Here is a 20,173-nt window from a genome sequence, read left to right as displayed (position 1 = left end):
ATACTGTTTGATGTCATGTGTGCCCTCATTATGACGTTACAACCGTACATACTTGCGCAGTCATTAAAACAGCATGTTTTCACTTCTGTAAGATTGGCCAACTTGCTTCTAAAACAACTTGCTTCTATCACAAAAAGAAGCCATTCGGTCCATTGTGTGACGTAGGGATGTAACTCTGCCCTCCCCCCCGCCCTTCCTCATATGCACAATATCTGTCAATAGTGCTAGAATCATAGAAGCTCTACAGTGTGGAAGCAGGCCATTCAGCCCATAAAGTCCAACCCTCTGAAGAGCATCCCACCCAGTCTCATTCCCCCACCCTATCCCTGAAACCCTGCATTTCCTATTGCCTATCTACTTAACCTGCACATCCCTGGACACTACCCTGTGTGACACTTTAACATGGCTGATCCACCTAACCTGCACATCTTTGGACTATGGGAGGAAACCAGAGCACCTGGAGGAAACCCACGCAGGCACGGGGAGAATATGTAAATTCCACACAGACAGTCACCCAAGGTTAGAATTGAACCTGGATCCCTGGCACTGTGAGGCAGCAGTGCTAACCTCTGAGCGACCAAATCAAAAGAAAATCCTTGACAGATTAGAAGGGCAAGTGTGTGTGGCACATTAGGAGCCACTGTCATGTCACTCATGAAGGCAATGTGTTCATTCACCTTTACAGAGCTCACACGCGAACAATATAACTCATAATGTGGGTCATGATTTGGAGACGCCGGTGTTGGACCGGGGTGGACAAAGTTAAAAATCACACAACACCAGGTTATAGTCCAACAGGTTTATTTGAAAGCACTAGCTTTCGAAGCGCTGCACCTTCATCAGGTGATTGTGGTGTGATAGTGTGGTATAGTCAAATGTACAACCCAGTGAAACATGGGTTCAATCTTACCATGGCGAAGCTGAGGTTGCCGGTCCCCTCACTCCGATCGCACGGCATCCTGGGGTAATGCTGCTGGTGTGTCCAATCGGATACCTGGTGGGATTTGTTTCTCCAACACCCACAATGTTTGATGTGGGTGTACAGTTTGGCAGGAGATGAAGAATATTCACCCTCACGAACATCTCTAATACACCCATAAGATACTTGCAGTCACATTAATCTAGTCTCTTACAGAGTTGAACAGCCATTGCTGGCTATCCTGAAATAATGCTTTATCGCTTAGCACACTGTGATTGGTAAAATGTATCCAGTTCCTCTGGGATGTTGGACAGGCATCACATTAGGACAGGCATCATTTAGGACAAGAATCACATTGAGACCAGGCCAGATAAATACAGTAGGTTTTCCGTAAAGGTGATGAGTACACTGGCTGGGTTTTGTCTAACTATCCAGAATTTGTAACTGAATTCAAATTCCTAGTACCCCATGGTAAGATTGAACCCATGTTCTACTAGGTTGTATGTTTGAATGTACCACATGATCATACCCACATTGTACACTATGTTGTAAAAATGAACCAGTTAGTCAGAATTGAAAGGATGCCTGTCCAACATCCCAGAGGAACTGGATACATTTTACCGATCACAGAATTGTCATGGTACAGAAGGAGACCATTCAGTCCATCATGCCTGCATCGGCTCTTCAAACATCATCACCTTCTGCCAATCTCCAGCCTTTTTCCTGTACCTTTGCACATGTCACTAGGCAAGGGAAGGCAATGGCATAATGGTATTGTTGCTGGACTGTTAATCCAGGGACCCAGGTAATGTTCTGGGGACCTGGGTTTGAATCCTGCCATAGCAGATGGTGGAATTTGAACTCAACAAAGGTCTTAATTAAGAGTCTAATGATGACCTTAAGTCAATTGTCAGAAAATCCCATCTGGTTCACTAATGTCCTTTAGAGAAGGAAATTGCCATTCTTACCTGATCTAACCTACATGTGACTTCAGACCCATTGCAATGTGGTTGACTCTTAACTGTTCTCTGGACAATAAATGTGGCCTAGCCAGTGAAGTCCTCATCCCATGAATGAAGTTTTAAAAATTCCTATCCAAATATCATCCAATAACTTCCTAGAATCATACAGCATGGAAATAGACCCTTCAGTTCATCATGTCCATGCTGACCATGTTTCCCAAAATAAACTAGTCCCACTTCCCTGTGTTTGGCCCATATCTCTCTACACCTTTCCTATTCATGTACCTGTCCAATGTTACTTAAATGTTGTAACTGTACTTGCATCTACCACTTCCTTGCCACATACTGTGTGAAAAAGTTGCTCCTCAGATCTCTTTTAAATATTTCTCCTCTTGCCTTTAAAATATGCCCCCAAGTTTTGAATTCCCATACCCCAGGCAAAAAGGCCTTTGTTATTCACCTTACCAATGCTCCTCATGATTTTATAAATCTCTATAAGGCCACCCCTCAACTTCCTACACTCCAGTGAAAAAAGTCCCAGCCTATCCAGCCTCTCCTCATCACTCAAACCCTCCATTCCCAGCAACATCCAGGTAAATCTCTTTTCTAATTTAATAAAATTCTTCTTATAGCAGGCTGACCAGAACTGTAGCTGAAAATGTGTTGCTGGTTAAAGTACAGCAGGTTAGGCAGCATCTCAGGAATAGAGAATTCGGCGTTTGGAGCATAAGCCCTTCATCAGGAATGTTTGAGAACGTGGCTGAAGAGCTTCTGTGCAGAGGAGATGACCTGGGGGTGCAGTGAGAGAGAGACTCACTGAAATCCTTGTAGAGACTCACTGACCAGAACTGTACACAGTACTTCAAAAGTAGCCTCACCAACATCCTGTACAACCTCAACATGATGTCCCAACTCCTATTCTCAATGATCTGAGCAATAAAGGCTTGATTGCCTCAATTAAATTTGCCTCCATCACATTTCCAGGCAGTGTATTCCACACGCTAACATCCCACTGAGTGAATTTTGTTTCCTCACGTCTTCCTTGTTTCACCTCAAAGCTGTCCTCTCTTTAAAAGTGGGAGCAGCTTCTCCCCATCTACCTAACCCACTCATGACTTGAAAGCCTCTGAAAGATCCTCTCAGCCTTCTTTCTCCAAGGAGAATAACCCGACTTGCTTCAATCTATCCTCCTGAAGTTTCTCATCCCTGTAATCATTTCTATAAGTTTCTTCTGCAATCTCTCCAATGCCATGGGCAGCACAGTGGCTAACACTGCTGCCCCACTGTACCGGAGTCCTGGGTTTGGTTCCAGTCTTGGGTGACTGTGTAGAGTTTGCATGCTCTCCCCTTTGTCTGCATGGGGTTCCTCCCACAGTCTAAAGATGTGCAGACTAGGTTGGTTAGCCATGGGGAATGCAGAGTGACAGGGATAGGATTGAGGGGTGGATCTGAGTGGGATGCTCCTTGGTGGGTTGGTGTGGATTCAGTGGGCTGAATAGCCTGCTTCCACATTGTAGGCATTCTAGGATTCTCACTTTTCCTGTAATGAGGCAGCTACAATTGGACACAGTGCTGCACCTGAAGTCTACCAGATGTTTTATTGAAGATTTTAATCTATTTTGACAATCTGTTACCTTTCAGAAAACTGTGATGCCTGAACTTGCAGCCAAAGAAAGTTACATTCAGTTCCTAAACCTGGCAGATGAAAATATCAGCGTCACAGTCCAAGGACAAGATGACTTTCAAGTCACCATGGCTCCCTTTCAGGTAAGCATCGACAACATATCGCAGATGGTCCCAGCTAGCTGTAAAGCTCTGAGGAAAAGAGGAAATGGATGAGGAGTAAAACAAAGATGCTGTGTATGCTACAGATCTGAAACTAGAACGGAAATGGCTAGAGAAATAGGCCTGGCAGTATCATTGGGAAGAAAGCAGAGTTAAAGTTTTGAGCCCTGTGACTATTCATGAAGGAAGAGTTGCTTTGGATGAGGAATAGTTGGATAGGTTGGGCCTGTACCCCGTGGAGCTTGGAGGAATGAGAGGTGATCTGAGTGAAACCTATAATATCTGAGGGGACTTGAGAGGCCGGTCACCAGCAGGATGTTTCCTCATGTGAGGAAGACTAGAACTCCAGGGCAAAGTTTAAAAATGAGAGTTCTCCCTTTAAAGATGGAAGTGAAGAAAATATTTTTTCACTCAGTGGGTGGTTAGTCGGTTTAACTGACTTGGCTGGATGGTTGGTTTGCAAAGTTTTGTGACGCCAACAGTGTGAGTTCAGTTCCTGAGGTTAGCATGAAGGACTCTCCTTCTCAACCTCTCTCCTCACCCGAGACCTGGTAGCCCTCAGGTTAAATCATAAGCAAAGAGACCTTGAAGTGCAGGTTCATAGCTCCTTGAAAGTAGATTAGCAGATAGATAGGATAGTGAAGAAGGGGTTTGGTATTCTTGCCTTTGTTGGTCACTGCATTGAGTGCAGGAGTTGGGAGGTCATGTTGAGGCTGTACAGGACATTGGTTAGACCACTTTTGGATTACTGCATTTATTTCTGATCTCCATTCTATGGGGAAAATGTTGTTAAAGCTTGAAATATTTGCAAGGATATTGCCAGAGTTGAAGGGTTTGAGTAATAGAGAGAAGTTATGGCTATTTTCCCTGGAGGGTCGGAGGCTGAGGGGTGACCTTATAGAGGTTTATAAAATCATGAGGGGCATGGATAAGATAAATAGACAAGATCTTTTCCCCAGGGTGGGGGAGTCCAAAAGTAGAGGGTATAGGTTTAAGGTGAGAGGGGAGAGATTTAAAAAGGGAGCTAAGAGGCAACTTGATCAGGCAGAGATGGCGTGTATATAGAATGAACTGTCAGAGGAAGTGGTGGAGGCTGGTATAATTACAACATTTATAAGGCATCTGGATGGGTATATAAATAGGAAAGATTAGAAGGAATATGGGTCAAATGCTGGCAAATGGGACTAGATTAGATTAGACTATCTGGTCAGCATGGACTAGTGGACAGAGAGATCTGTTTCTGTGTTGTCCACCTCTATGACTCTATGACCACCAGTCGTCTGTCTCTAATGAGAGAGCAGTGCTATGGTCTGGTAAGACCAAGACAATCTGACTTGAGTCTGTTGCAGTCTTATCCTTGCAGAGCAGTGAGTCATTGAATTTACTGAGGACTGAGTTAGATAGATCCTTGATCAATAACAGAGTCAAAGAGGTGGGCTGAGAGAAACGTAAAGAGAGCTGAGACCACAATGGTATCAGAGAAGATGTTACTGAAGGTTGGAGCAGGCTCAAAAGGCCTACTACTGCCCAGATCCGAATTGCTGATGTTATTGTTTATTCTTAAAAAGTTTGCACCCTCATATTTGAGGTCCTGGGAGTGTCACTCATGGCTTTGGCTTGCTTGTTGAGATGGCAGGTGATGGGTTTGAGTCACAGTGGAGCTCAAAATGATGCTTCTCGTGTGGGTACCCTGTGGGCACTGAGTTCATGGAGATGTCGTCAACATATGAGCATATGAATTAGGAGTAGGCCATTCAGCCCTTATTGCAATGAAGCAACCCAACTGTCAAGGCTAACTTGACCCCACAGCCTTCTGACTGAGTGGCATCAGTACTGCTCACTGTACGACAGTTGATACCTGGGTCTAGGTCACAGAGGGAGATATCCAACTGTAAGACCCTGTCAGCCTGGATATTAGCCAGATATTTCAATACGCACTGCTTCAGTCTCTGACAGGTCGTGAATGGTGCTGAACATTACATTGCCATTGGTGAACATCCCCACTTCTGACCTTCTGGTGGAGGGGAGGAAGTAGCTGAAGATCGTTGGGCTTAGCACACTACACTGAGCAGATGTCCTGGAACTGGGATGGCTCAGATGGGTCAGCATACCATGAAGGACTCTCCTTCTCAATCTCTCTCCTCACCTGAGATGTGGCGACCCACAAGTTAAACTACCACCAGTCCTCTCTCTCTCTCTCTCTCTCTCTCTCTCTCTCTCTCTCTTTCTTTCTCTCTCTTTCTCCTTTAATATATATCTCTAATGAGAGAGCAGACCTCTGGTCCAGTGATTTCCATCATTCTGCTATTGGTAGCTGCAGCTTCAGCTGCCTCAGTGCTAAGCTTTAGAGTTGACTGCCCCTTAAGACTTTTTTAAAGACACTCACTAAGGTCACCTCTTTGAACATCTAATGTTTCTTTTCCTGCCTTGTCTTTAAATGATTGCCTGATTGTATTCCTGTGAATCATCTCAGGATGTTTGAAGGTGTGGTTGACCAGACAACCATTAGACACAGGAGCAGAAATAGGCCATTCAGCCCATCAAGTCTGTTCCACTACTTAATGAGAGATGATGGCTGATCTGATAATCCTGAACTTCACTTTCCTGCCTGTTCCCCATGAACCTTTTATCCCCTTACTAATTAAAAGGCTGTCTATCTCAGCCTTGATTATAATTAAAATAGCTCTCTGCTGTAAAGAGCATCACAGATTTCCTGCACCAAGAAATTCCTCCTCATCTCAGTTTTAATTGTGCAACCCTCTCATTCTGACATTACCCCCTCGACCGTCCCACAAAGGAAAAGAAACCTTTTTGCATCTATCCTGTCAAGTCCTCATTAGTACCACGTGAATTCAAGTTGTTGATAGAAGTTGGTAATTTTAGAAAGATCTTATTAAATAAATGTCCTTTCTTGTCTTTCACAGGATCCGGACAATTACACCAAGTTACAGCTGGATGCTCCAAATCAAGTTTTCAGTTTTAATATTACGTATAAAAACAACACCAAGATGTGCTATCAAAACATCAGTGAGAGGAGTGCATACAGCATACTAATGTACACAGAAGTCAATACACCCTATTGCACACTGGTCAGTAAATAACATTAGCCAGCTCTTCTAACATTTAGATTAAAAACGGGGTGAACGCTGCAGCAACAGCCTTTGCACCTCCATTATTCGAGTTCTTATTTCACAACATCTCTCTTTTCGCTCTAGCTTAGAATCTCCACAATGTGGATAGAGGCCATTTGGCCCATCGAGTCTGCAACATCCCTCTAAAGGCCAACCCACCCAGACCAGCCCTGTAACCCTACATTTCTCATGGCTAATCCACCACATTGCACATCCCTGGACACTACGGATCAATTTAACACGGCCAATCCAGCTAACATGTTTGGATCATGGGAGGAGACACACACACACAGACAGAGGGAGAACGTGCAAACTCCACACATGCAGTCACCCGAAGCTCTGCTCTTCCTAACTTCTTGTTGTGGTTCTGTTCGCCGAGCTGGGAATTTGTGTTGCAAACGTTTCATCCCCTGTCTAGGTGACATCCTCAGGGAGCCTCCTGTGAAGCGCTTCTGTGATCTTTCCTCCGGCATTTGTAGTGGTTTGAATCTGCCGCTTCCGGTTGTCAGTTCCAGCTGTCCGCTGCCGAGGCCGGTATATTGGGTCTAGGTCGATGTGTTTGCTGATTGAATCTGTTGAAGCACATGAGGTTTAAAGGCATGAAGACTGTAAAGGAGAGCAAGGCCGAGGGGGTGCTGCAGATTTCAAGTCCTGGATTGCAATGAGTCAGAGCAGGAGATGGTGTAATGATGCCTCAATTCAACAGGGAACAGGAAAGTAAGGAGGAGAAAGTTCAGAGGAACATGATATATTGCAAATATAATCAAAATTCTGACAGATATTGAAAGCTGGAGCTGAATGAAAAGATTGACTATCAAATGACAACCTGTTATCTTTATGAAACATTGATTTGACCCCAATGGAACAGAATATTGTGTTCGATTCTGCAGTGCGTTGACTTGGTCCTGGTGAAAAGATTAATTGGTCTAGAAGCAGGCTAGATGGATGAGCCATGGGAAATGCAAGGTTACAGGGATGGGATAGTGGGAGTGAGTTGGATGGGATGCTCCTTGGTGGGTCAGTGTGGATTCAGTGGCCTACTTCCACGGAGTCTAAGTCTGGAATTAAACCCAGGTCCCTGGTGCTGTGAGGCAACAGTACTAACCAGTGAGTATTTGTGGGACTAGTTTTTGGGGCGAAGTGATTTAAGGCCAGGTTTGTTATAAATGCACACCCAAGGGAAGCATAGAAAACTTCCAGTTTTTATGGGTTGAGGGGATTAATGAGTGCTTAGTCGGTGGTCTGGGTCGAAAGAGATGGTGCAAGTGAAAAAGGAAATGGTATAGGTAAAGTGAATTCAAATCCAAATTCAGCAGCCATCGTTATGGTCTCGGTCTTGTTTAATAAATGTAAGCACCTACATCTTTAGAGCAGCCTGGACAGAAAGGGAACTGGAAGTCAGGAATAGGGTAGAGATATTTCAATGGTATGGAAATGTAATTACTGCAGCACAGAACCTTTGTCGATTAATGAAGACACCTTTCACCTGCCAGCCCTGTTTCTGACAGGCCCCAGCTGGTCAGCTTCTGGAAGTTTCCAGTGGCCTTCTGCGCTTGTGTAAACTCACAAATCAGCCTCAGGAACCTACTCTGAAAAGCCTCCAATGCAACTGTCTCCCGTCTTCAGGAAGAAGTGCAAAACTGTATGCAGGGGTAGGCCTTTCAGCCCTTCAAGCCTGCTCCACCATTGATATGATCATGGCTGATCCTCAACATATATGGGGTGGTACGGTGGCTCTGTGGTTAGCGCAGCTGCCTCACAGTGCCAGGGACCCAGGTGTGATTCCTGCCTTGGGCGACTGTCTGTGTGGAGTTTGCACATTCACCCCCAGTGTCTGCGTGGGTTTCCTCCGGGTGCTCCGGTTTCTTCCCACAATTCAAAAAGATGTGCAGGTCGGGTGAATTGGCCATGCTAAGTTGCCCATTGTGTCAGACACATTAAGTCAGGGGTAGGTATAAGGTATGGGTGGGTTACTCTTCGGAGGGTCAGTGTGGACTTGTTGGGCCAAAGGGCCTGTTTCCACACTGTAGGGAATCTAATCTATACTCCACAACACTGCTTTCCCTCCACACTTCTCTAAAGTCTAAAAAATAGGTCAATCTCACACTTGAGTGTACTCAGTTACCTGGCTTCCATAGCTGTCTATGTTCCACTGATTGACCACTCTCTGAGAGAAGAAACGTTTCCTCAGCTCAGTCCTGAATGGTCTACCCTGTGTCCTGAGGCCCTGACCCCTGGTTCCAGGCCCTCCAACCAATCCTCCTTACTCTAACAAAACTCTCAAGGCTGTGAATGTTCCCATTGAATTTCCTCTCTTCTCTAGGGAGATAAACCCGATCCTCCACATAAGTAAAGTCTGCTGACTCTGCTTTTAGACCAATTAATCTTTTCACCAAGACCAAGTCAACACACTTCAGAATCGAACACAATATTCTGTTCCACTGGGGTCAAATCAATGTTTCATAAAGATAACAGGTTGTCATTTGATAGTCAATCTTTTCATTCAGCTCCAGCTTTCAATATCTGTCAGAATTTTGATTATATTTGCAATATATCGTGTTCCTCTGAACTTTCTCCTCCTTACTTTCCTGTTCCCTGTTGAATTGAGGCATCATTACACCATCTCCTGCTCTGACTCATTGCAATCCAGGACTTGAAATCTGCAGCACCCCCTCAGCCTTGCTTTCCTTTTACAGTCTTCATGCCTTTAAACCTCATGCTGGACGTTCCCTAAGCACTGCACCCTGGCTGACTTTGTTTATCATGTCTCCCTCTCGTTGGTGATCCTTCCACCGAATAATGTTTTGAATGTGCTTGCTTTGCGTTGTGCGACTTTAAGATGTTTTGTTATTTGTTCATGAGACATGGGTGAGCTGCCCATCCCTAGTTGCTCTTGAGAAGCTGCTTTCTTGAACCACTGTACTCCAAGTGTTGTAGGTAGACCAACAATGCTATAAGGGCAGGAATTCCAGGATTCTGACCCTGCAATACTGAAGGAACGGTGATATATTTCCAAGTCAGCATGGTGACTGACTTGGAGGGAAACTTGCAGATGGTGGTGTTCCCATTTATCTGTTGCTGTTGTCCTTCTAGATTGAATTGAATTAGCTTCATAGTCACACATACTCAAAGGGGAACAGTGAAAAGTTTACAAGTTGCTGCTTGTGGATGGAAGTGGCTGTGGATTTGGAAGGTGCCGTCTAAGGATCTTGGGTGAATTTCTGCAGTGTATCTTGTAGATATTACACACTGCTGCTACGGAGCATCGGTGGTGGAGGGAGTGGATGCGTGTAGATGTGAGGACTGCAGGTGCTAGGATCAGAGTCAAAAAGTGTGGTGTTGGAAAAGCGCAGCTGGTCTTCCAAGGATGCCCACCTTGAAGAAGTTCTCCTCCTCCTTCCACAAGGATCTCAGTGAGCCTGTCTCTCTCTCTCTCTATCACTGCACCCCCCACCCCACCCCCCCACCCTCCCCCAGGTTGACTCTTCACCCCTGAAGCATTTCAGCCACATCCTGCAGCAATTCAGATGCTGCCTGACCGGCTGTGCTTTTCCAGTGCCACGCTTGTGGATGTGATGCCAATCAAGCGGACTGCTTTGTCCTGGATGGCGTCAAGCCTTTGAGTGTTGTTGAAGCCGCACCCATCCAGGCAAGTCAGAGTATTCCATCACACTCCTGTCTTGTGCCTTGTAGATAGTGGACAGGCTCTGGGGAGTCAGGAGGTGAGTTATTTGCTGCAGCGTTCCTAGTCTGAATCAATGGTGCTGGTTTTTACACACAAGGCTCTTCGGTGGTGAAACTGCAATAGGAACTCTGCCTGGGAATGATTCCAAACAAACATTGTGTTTCTGTGTGAGTTACAGCCTATCTAAAAAAAGACAAGAATGGAATTCCCTCAGCACAGTTGTAAACATTATTAATCACAGTCGCTGCCTGAATCTATCACCTCAGGATTAAATCAGGTTTCCGATCTGCTGTTGTAGCCACCGTGTTTATATGGCTGGTCCAGTTGACTTTCTGCTCAGTCCTAACCCCCAGAGTGTTGGTAGTAGATGATTCAATTATGGGTAATGCCATTGAATGTCAAGAGGACAAATTTCAACAATGATCAACGTTTAATTTATACGGAGGAAATTCCACTGTCTTCAGTTTAGAGTAGCATTTGCCAAACTCAGTGGGACACCCCCAAAACCACTGCAAAGAAACAGGCAGGAAAGATAATAAAAAGACTTCGGTATTCGTGTCACATTACACAATCTAGCCTCAAAGAATTGACAGTCTCAATTCACAGTAAATAATGTTGTAGCAGTCGATAGCATCACAGCCTGCTGTGTCAATTGGTGCAACTTCACGCTCCACTGCGGAGCCTGGAGCACTGAACCTAGCCCGATGCTCTAGTGCAGTACTGAGGGAGTGCTGTATTGTCAAAGGTGATGGCTTCTGAATGTCAAACTGAGGCACCGTCCCTCAGGTGGACACAAAAGATCCCATATCACTATTTCAAGGAAGAGGTCTCCCCAATGTCCTGGCCAATATTTATTCTTCACCCAGTACCATTCCAACAGATAGCCTTCGGGTGATCACATGGCAGTTCGTAGGATCTTGCTGGCGGCACGGTGGCTCAGTGGTTAGCACTGCTGCCTCACAGTGCCAGGGACCCGGGTTCAATTCCCGGCTCGGGCAACTGTCTGTGTGGAGTTTGCACATGTGGTATCAACGTGGGTTTCCTCCCACAATCCAAAGATGTGCAGGTTAGGTGGATTGGCCATGTTGAATTGCCCATAGTGTTCAGGGATGTGTGGGTCAGGTGTATTAGTCAGGGGGAATGTAGAGTAATACAGTAGGGGAATGGGTCTGGGTGGGATACTCTTTGGAAGGTCATTGTGGACTAGTTGGGCCTAATGGCCTGTTTCCACACTGTAGGGATTCTATGCTGTGCACAATGTGTTTGCTACATTGCACTTCTGTCAATCCATCATTAGATGTAAAGCGCTTGAGGAGATCCTGGGTCTTGCACAACGGAAATGCGAAGTGGGGAAATATCCAAAATGGTGGATGGGAGTGAATGTGAGAGCTGCTCCTTTTTTGGAGAATTTTTTTTCAATGCTGAAATTCATTCCCCAATTTCTTGGGCCAGTAATTACTGCTGTCGTCAGTTTTTGCTTTGTTTTTGGAACTCTAAAAGAAAAAACTTTCCTTCCCAAACTCACAATAATTTGTGTCCAAACTCACAATAATTTGTGTTATTTTGTATTCAGCTGGAAGATCAAACATCAAAGCCACAGAAAGGAAAGGCTGCAGTGAGGTAGGACACTGTCCTCTTTAATTACTCCATCTCCTTCTTGTAAGTAAACTGTTTCTTCTGATCTGTGCTCAATCCCTGAGATCTGTCTACAGAATCGTAAATGCCTTCACTGAAGATTTAAACGTGACCATGGGGGGTGTGGATTTTGGCACAGTCGACACGAACTTCGGCAGCTCATTGTACAAGACCGTGGATAGAGGATAGTAAGTGGGGCTTTCTTTCTAAAATATTTTATCATAACCGTGTGCCTAGATTCCAATTCCCCTATATGACAAGTCCTCACCCGTTCGTATTATAGGTATGTTAGTATTGTAGCTATGATAATGAGTGAACTGAAAATGTGTTGCTGGTTAAAGCACAGCAGGTTAGGCAGCATCCAAGGAACAGGAAATTCGATGTTTCGGGCCAGAGCCCTTCATCAGGCCCGAAACGTCGAATTTCCTGTTCCTTGGATGCTGCCTAACCTGCTGTGCTTTAACCAGCAACACATTTTCAGCTCTGATCTCCAGCATCTGCAGACCTCACTTTTTACTACTACATGATAATGAGTGAGCCATCCACTAATTACATTTGAATCCCATCTATGGTGAGCTGTAAAATTACAATGAATAAATCCTTCCCCAACCTGGGGAGATCTCTGTGTTTTTGCTTTCTTGCACATTCCTGATTTGCACCATCTACAAGACACAAGTCAGGACTGTGATGGACAACTCCCCACTTGCCGGGATGGGTGCATCACCAACAGTACCCTGTGGAGCAAAACAGCCCATTCAATTGGCACCACCTTCAGCATTCAGTCACCCATCACTGCTGCACAGTGGGAGCAATGTGTGCCAACTGAAGTGGTACTTTTTCTAGAGAAGGGAAGACTAAGGGTTGAACTGATAGAGATGATTTTTGATTGGAATTATTATTGTCACATGTACCTAGGTACAGTGAAAAGGTTTGTTTTGTGTGCAATATAGGCTGATCATACCATACAAAATGCATTAAGTTAATAGAACAGAGTGAGGTATATACTGCTACTGCTGCAGAGAAGGTGCACAAACAGCAAGGTCAGCATTAAATTTGAGATTTGAGAAGTCTAAGAGCAGTGGGGAAGAGCTTGTTAGTATGTGTGAATAAGCTTTTGTATCTTCTGCGCAAAGGAAGAGGTGGAAGAGATTATAACTGGGGTGGGAAGGGTCTTTGATGATGTTGGCTGCCTTTCTGAGGCAGCGGGAAGTGTAGATGAAGTCCATGGATGGAAGGTTGGCTTGTGTAATGGACTGGGCTGTGTTCACAGCTGTCTGTAGTTTCTTACAGTCCTGAGCAGAGCACTTACTGCACCAAGGTTGTGATGCATCCGGATAAAATGCTTTCAATGGTGCATCCATAAGTAGACAAGAAACTTTATGGGCGTGTCGAAGTGTTGAAAGATATTGATAAGGTGGACGTGGATAAAATGTTGAATTTATAAGGGAGTCCAAAATCAGTGCTACTTCAATAGGTGATAATTAACAATGAGAAACGAGATAGTCTTGGGAGAGTGACTCAGATTGACTGCGGGATTCACTAGCACAGCAACATTTTTAAAACATTCTTTCATTAACTATTGATCTCATTAACAAGCCAAGCATTTTTGACCCATTCCCACTTACCCTTGAATTGGGCGAGTTGTTGGACCATTTCAGAGAGAAGTTAGGAACAGTATTGCTTTGGGTCTATGGTCATGTCGAGATTGGAGCAGGTAAGCACAGCAGATTTCCTTCTGTAAAAAGACAATTGGTTGTTTAAATGATCAATGATAGCTGTATTAATCAAACACTATCAGTGTCTTTGGTGAGGTTTGAACCTATATTTCCACAGCATTAGGCTCTGGATTACCAGAATCAAGAGTGTGGTGCTGGAAAAGCACATCCGGTCAGGCAGCAGCTGAGGAGCAGGAAAATCGATGTTTTGAGCATAAGTCCTTCATCAGGAATGATTCCTGATAAAGGGCAGATGCTCGAAACGTCGACTCTCCTGCCCCTCGGCTGCTGCCTGATCAGCTGTGCTTTCCAGCACCACACTCTCGACTCTGATCTCCAGCATCTGCAGTCCTCGCTTTGTCCCTCTGGATTACCAGCCCAGTGTGATATTGCCATTGCACTATCATATCACCTACTGATGTGGCGATGGAGTAGCATTTAAGGAGATGCTGGATCTACCCATGAGGGAGAAAGAAATAGAAAGGATTTTAAAATTGAAAAGACAGCAAGTGCTGAAAAAGCCAGCAGGACTGTCAGTGTCATTCCAGCAGTTCAAGAAGGCAGCTCACCACCTCCTTAACTAGGGATGGGCAATAAATCAATAAATAAATATTTATTATAAATAAATCAATAAATCATAAATAAATATGCCAGCGATACCCATATCCTGCCTGTGAATATGTAACTATAGTCTGTGGAGAGAGGAACAATGTTAACTTTTTGAGGCCAGTATGACTGTTCAGAACATGTTACTCAAGCTATTAGTGCCATTCCACAGATCCATCAGCAGTACCTTACTTTTACTATCCTTAGAAGGGTCTCTGGAAAGGGTGAGATGATGTCGTCATGGGAGGGGGACTATATCGAAACAAATACATACCAGTTCTGTTCAGTTCCCTGTTCTGAACTCAAAAGAAACAGATTTTCACTTTTTCTTTGTTCATTCAGCATCACTGGCTGGGCCCAGCATTTATAGCCCATCCCTAGTTGCCCCTTGAGAGGGTGTTAGTGAGCTGCCTTCTTGAACCACTGCCGTCCACCTGCTGTAGTTGGACCCACAGTGCCCTTGGGTAGGGAATACCAGGATTTTGATCCAGTGACAACGTAGGAGCAGTGATATATTTCCAAGTCAGGGACTGGTATTCCCATGTATCTGCAACCCGTGTTCTTCTAGATAGAAGTAATCATGGGTTTGAAAGGTGCTGCCTGAGGATATTCGGTGAGTTTCTGCAGTATATCTTGTAGATAGTACACACTGCTGCTACTGAGTGTCGATGGTGGATATATTTGGACAAATGAGTTACGTGTATTAACCAGGACAAAGTGTTGCATTTGTTTAAAAGAGTATATATTAATCTGGGAGAAAGTAAGGACTGCAGATGCTGGAGTACCAGAGTTGAAAAATGTGGTGCTGGAAAAACACAGCAGGCCAGGCAGCATCCGAGGATATATTAATCTGTAATAGGGAAAACGCTGGAAGGATATTCCTGAAGACCGGGGGAAACCAGTGCTAGGGGCACAAGCTAAGGATTCGGGGTAGACCGTTTAGGACTGAGATAAGGAGAAATGTCTTCACCCAGACAGTGGTGAGGCTGTGAAAGCGGAAGCATGGAAAACAGTTGAGACTTGAACATTGAATGTTTTCAAGAAGGAGCTATAGTTCTTAGGGTTAAAGGGTTTGGGGAGAACGCGGGCACAGGGAACTGAGTTGGATGATCAGCCATGATCGTATTGAATGGTGGAGCAGGCCGAAGGGCCGAATGGCCTACTCCTGCTCCTATTCTTTACTTTTCTGTGAAACGTTCTGATGGATTGCATCTCTGGCATTGCTTATTTGGGAACTTTTATGAGTGAGGCGAAAGTGAGGAATGCAGCTGCTGGGGATTAGAGTTGAGAGTGTGTTTCTGGAAAAGCACAGCAGGTCAGGCAGCATCCAAGGAGCAGGAAAATCGACATTTTGGGCGGGAACCCTTCATCTGGAATGAGGCTAGAAGCCTCGGGGGGTGGAGAGATAAATTGGAGGGGGGGGTTAGTGGGTGGCTGGCTGGGGGAGAAGATAGAACATAGAAAGGTACAGCACAGAATAGGCCCTTTGGCCCATGATGTTGTGCCAAGCATTAATCCTAATGTATAATAAAATATCTTAACCTACGCACCCCTCAATTCACTGCTATCCATGTGCATGTCCAGCAGTCACTTAAATGTCCCTAATGACTCTGCTTCCACCACCTACCACTGGCAACGCATTCCATTGATTCACAACTCTCTGGTAGTTGAAGGCAGTTGGGAATGCAATAGGTTAATGGAGGAAAGGGTAAAGGTGATAGGTCAGAGAGGAGGGTGGAGCGGATAGGTGGGAAGGAAGATCGACAGGTAGGACAGGTCATGAGGATGGTGCTGCCCTGGAGGTTTGGGACTGGGATAAGTGGGGGGGGCGGGGGGTGTGTGTGGGGGTGGTGGGGGGGTGGGGAAATGAGGAAACTGGTGAAGTCCACATTGATGCCCTGGGGTTGAAGTGTTCCGAGGCGGAAGATGAAGTGTTCTTCCTCCAGGCGTCAGGTGGTGAGGGAATGGAGATAGTGGAGGCCCAGGACCTGCATGTCCTCGGCAGAGTAGGAGGAGGAGTTGAAATGTTGGGCCACGGGGCAGTCGGGTTGATTGGTGTGGGTGTCCCGGAGATGTTCCCTGAAGCGCTTTGCTAGGAGTGTCCAGTCTCCCCAATGTAAAGGAGACCACATCGGGAGCAACGGATACAATAAATGACATTTGTGGATGTGCAGGTGAAACTTTGATGGATGTGGAAGGCTCCTTTAGGGCCTTGGATGGAGGTGAGGGAGGAGGTGTGGGCGCAGGTTTCTGGGGTGGCAGGGGAACGTGCCAGGAGGGGACGGTGGGTGATTGGGGGGACGTGGATCTGACCAGGTAGTCGCAGAGGGAATGATCTTTGCGGAAAGTGGATAGGGATGGGGAGGGAACTAAATCGCTGCGGTGGGGTCCATTTGGAGGTGCAGAAATGTTGGCAGATGATGCGGTTTATGTGGAGATCGGTGGGGTGGAAGGCCCCACCAACCTCCACATGACCTCCAGTGACGACCGACTCAACACTCACATTTTTTACAAACCCACCGGCTCCCACAGCTCCCTGGATTACACCTCCTTTCACCCTCTCTCCTGCAAAAATGCTATCCTGTATTCCCAACTCCTCCATTTCTGCCGTATCTGCTCCCAGGAGGACCAGTTCCACCACAGAGCACACCAGATGGCCTCCTTTTTTTTAAAGACCACAATTTCCCCACCCACGTGGTTGAAGATGCCCTCCAACGCATCTCTTCCTCTCTGACCTATCACCTTTACCCCTTCCTCTATCCACCTATTGTACTCTCAGGTACCTTCTCCCCAGCCCCACCCCCTCCCATATATCCCTCCACTCCTGAGCCTTCCAGTCTCATTCCTGATGAAGGGCACCTGCCCAAAATGTCGATTTTCCTGTTCCTCAGATGCTGCCTGACCTGCTGTGCTTTTCCAGCACCACTCTCATCTTGACCTCTATGAGTGGCACCACCCCACCCCACATGAGCCTTGATTTAGACAGATATGACACGGACCTAATGCAACCATCAGTGAAACCCGCTGTTAACTTTTTGGAGAGTGGCCAGGGACGAGTATCGGGGTTTTTCTTTCCACTGATCATTTCTCTGTTTTACACAGCTACAAACTAGAGTGCCAAAATGCAACAGCAAAGCAGGTCATGGATGTGGGATTGGTCGACTTTGGAGCAGTTTACACACTCATTCTGGCTAAAAAGGTGAGTGTGAAGGTGAACGATGCAGTCTGTTTTGTTGGATGAGAATTTGTGAGATGGTGGGGAAAGCGCAGGGAGCGGTGGTGGATGGACAGAAACACGGAGTTCAAGCCGCGATCAAATCGGCCACAATCTTATCGAGTGGCAGAGCAGGCTCGAGGGGCTGAAGGGCTCTTAATTCTTGGGAGTGGGATTAATGGGATGGATCTTTCAAAGATCTTTCAAAGATCTTTCATTGCTCCCAGGTTTAATCAGTCTGTTATTGGAGGCCACGCCTTCAATTTGCCAAAACTCCAAACCCTCCTCCTCCCTCCCTACACCTCGCCACCCCTCTTCCCTCCTTTAGGACACCCATTAAAGCCTACCTCTTGGACCAACCTTTTTGCCCTCTGTCTTTCTGAATATTTTATTTTATACGATGCAATGACACTTTGCTTCATTTAAGGTGCTATAGAAATGTGAGTCATATATCTAAATATCACCCAATTCCCTGGTACTCTGACTGACTGACTGACTGACTGATTGATTGAGGAGAACGTGAGGTCTGCAGATGCTGGAGATCAGAGCTGAAAATGTGTTGCTGGAAAAGCGCAGCCTGACTGATTGATTGATTTGGTTTATTGTCACGTGTACCTAAATCCAGTGAAAAGCTTTGTTTGTGAGCAGTTCAGGTAGATCATAGTAAACAAGGACATAGAGATCACTGGGGGAGAAATAAACTCAGAGTAAGGCATACAGGATACATATCAAAGGATGTGTGGTGGGCAAAATCAACTTTAACAAGATCAGCATTATTTGAAGTTAGAGAGGTGTGTGTGTGTGTGTGTGTGTGTGTGTGTGTGTTCGTTCAAGCTCTGTACCTTCTGCCTGATGGAAGAGGTTGTAGGAGAGCATTACTGGGTGGGAGGAGTCTTTGATGATGTCGGCAGTCTTTCTGCAGCAAAGGAGGTATAAATGGCGTCCATGTTGGAAGGTTGGCTTCCGTGATGTGCATGCAACCTTCTGTAGTTTGTTGACACGGTATTGCTTGCATTTGGAAGTACTGACTCCACCCCGTTATGTTCCACTTACCTTCAGCCTAATGACAGCAGCTTGAAGATTTGGAAGACTGAAGACGTCAAAGCAAACGTCATGCATATCGCGTGGCAAATTCCTCAATACGTCCTGATGTCCGCTGGAGAGATTATGTTCTCCATCACTGGCGTGGAGTTCTCTTACTCACAGGTATTGTAATGTCCCTGAGACTGTCTGACGTTGCTGAGCTTGAACTAAGAACGAAAGGATATTTCTACAGTGACTACTAGATGCTTTGCTGATAAAGACATATTTTTGATTTGCACTCATCAGGATAATTCACAAAAATATCAAGGGAAAGGGATATTTATACTGCTGGATGATTATCAAGCCTTTAGTAGACCTAGAGATTGAATAAATGGTGACATTTTCAATAGTGAATGGTTTGGAAACTAGAAGTCTAAATTAGGAGCAGGAGTAGGCCTTTCATCTCCTCAATCCTGTTCCATCAAACCGAGGTCTCTGGTGCTGTGAGGCAAAGGTGCTAATAACTGAGCCACTGTGCTGCCCCAAACTGTTGCAGGCCCTAGTGCCCCACTCATAGGCAGCAGGTCCCCAGTCATCACCACTCACTGCAGAAAAGTTCTCTTCCTGACATCCTCCTCTCTATCTCTAATACTAAACTTAAATCTGTCTTGCCGTAGTTCTTGGAACATAGCATAGTATAGCACAGGAGCAGGCCCTTCTGCCCACCATGACTGTGTCAAGCATGATGCCATTCTAAACTACCCCATCTTCCTGCACATGTTCTATATCCCTCAATTCCATGCCTGTACACGTGTTCGTCTAAATGCCTTTTAAACGTTACTGTTGTATCTGCTTGTACCACCTCCCTGGCAGTGCATTTCAGACACCTATCATCTTCTCACTAAGAATCTTTCCTTGACATCTCCTGTAAAAGTCCCCCCCCACCCCTACCATTCCCCCCTCCACTCCCCCTGTCCTTATACGTCTACCCTTAGCAATTGAGATTTCCACCCTGGAAAAGAGACTCTTGACCCAGTGCATGCCTTTCATTATTTTATATACTAGAATGTCGCCCCTCGGCTTCCAAATACCTTAGCGAAAATAATCCAAGTTTGTCCAAACGTGGACATGATCTGTATGGACTTCAGTAGGTGTTTGACAAGGTTCCTCATGGTAGACTGGTTAGTAAGGTCAGATCACATGGAATAGAGGCATTTGGAATTTGGAAACAGAGCTGGTTAGAAGGTAGAAGACAGAAGATATATAGAAGGTCTGGCTAATAAGTTTGCAGATGACACTAAAATTGGAGGAGTAGTGAACAGCGAAGCTCTCCAAAGTTTCCATGGTGTACCTCAGAGTACAACAGGATCTTAATCAGATGGGCCAATGGGCCAAGGAGTGGCAGATGGAGTTCAATTTAGATAGTTGAAAATCACACAACACCAGGTTATAGTCCAACAGGTTTATTTGGAAGCACTAGCTTTTGGAGCGCTGCTCC

The 20,173-nt window shown here is 45.5% G+C and overlaps 1 protein-coding gene across 1 annotated transcript in view; it reads left to right on the top strand.

Moving 5' to 3' along the window:
* slc15a2 (solute carrier family 15 member 2) overlaps positions 1 to 20,173 on the top strand; it is a 119,617-nt gene that overhangs the window by 68,291 nt on the left and 31,153 nt on the right. The window contains exons 16-21 of the mRNA XM_060827732.1: positions 3,523 to 3,648; positions 6,591 to 6,755; positions 12,056 to 12,102; positions 12,195 to 12,305; positions 17,541 to 17,643; positions 18,712 to 18,858. Coding sequence (XP_060683715.1) covers positions 3,523 to 3,648; positions 6,591 to 6,755; positions 12,056 to 12,102; positions 12,195 to 12,305; positions 17,541 to 17,643; positions 18,712 to 18,858 — 699 coding nt within the window. The remainder of the gene's footprint in view (positions 1 to 3,522; positions 3,649 to 6,590; positions 6,756 to 12,055; positions 12,103 to 12,194; positions 12,306 to 17,540; positions 17,644 to 18,711; positions 18,859 to 20,173) is intronic.

The sequence above is a fragment of the Hemiscyllium ocellatum genome, chromosome 7 (genome assembly GCF_020745735.1).
Source record: "Hemiscyllium ocellatum isolate sHemOce1 chromosome 7, sHemOce1.pat.X.cur, whole genome shotgun sequence".
NCBI lineage: Eukaryota > Metazoa > Chordata > Chondrichthyes > Orectolobiformes > Hemiscylliidae > Hemiscyllium > Hemiscyllium ocellatum.
The sequence above is the reverse complement of the archived record's forward strand: the minus strand, read 5'-3'. Positions and strand labels throughout refer to the sequence as shown.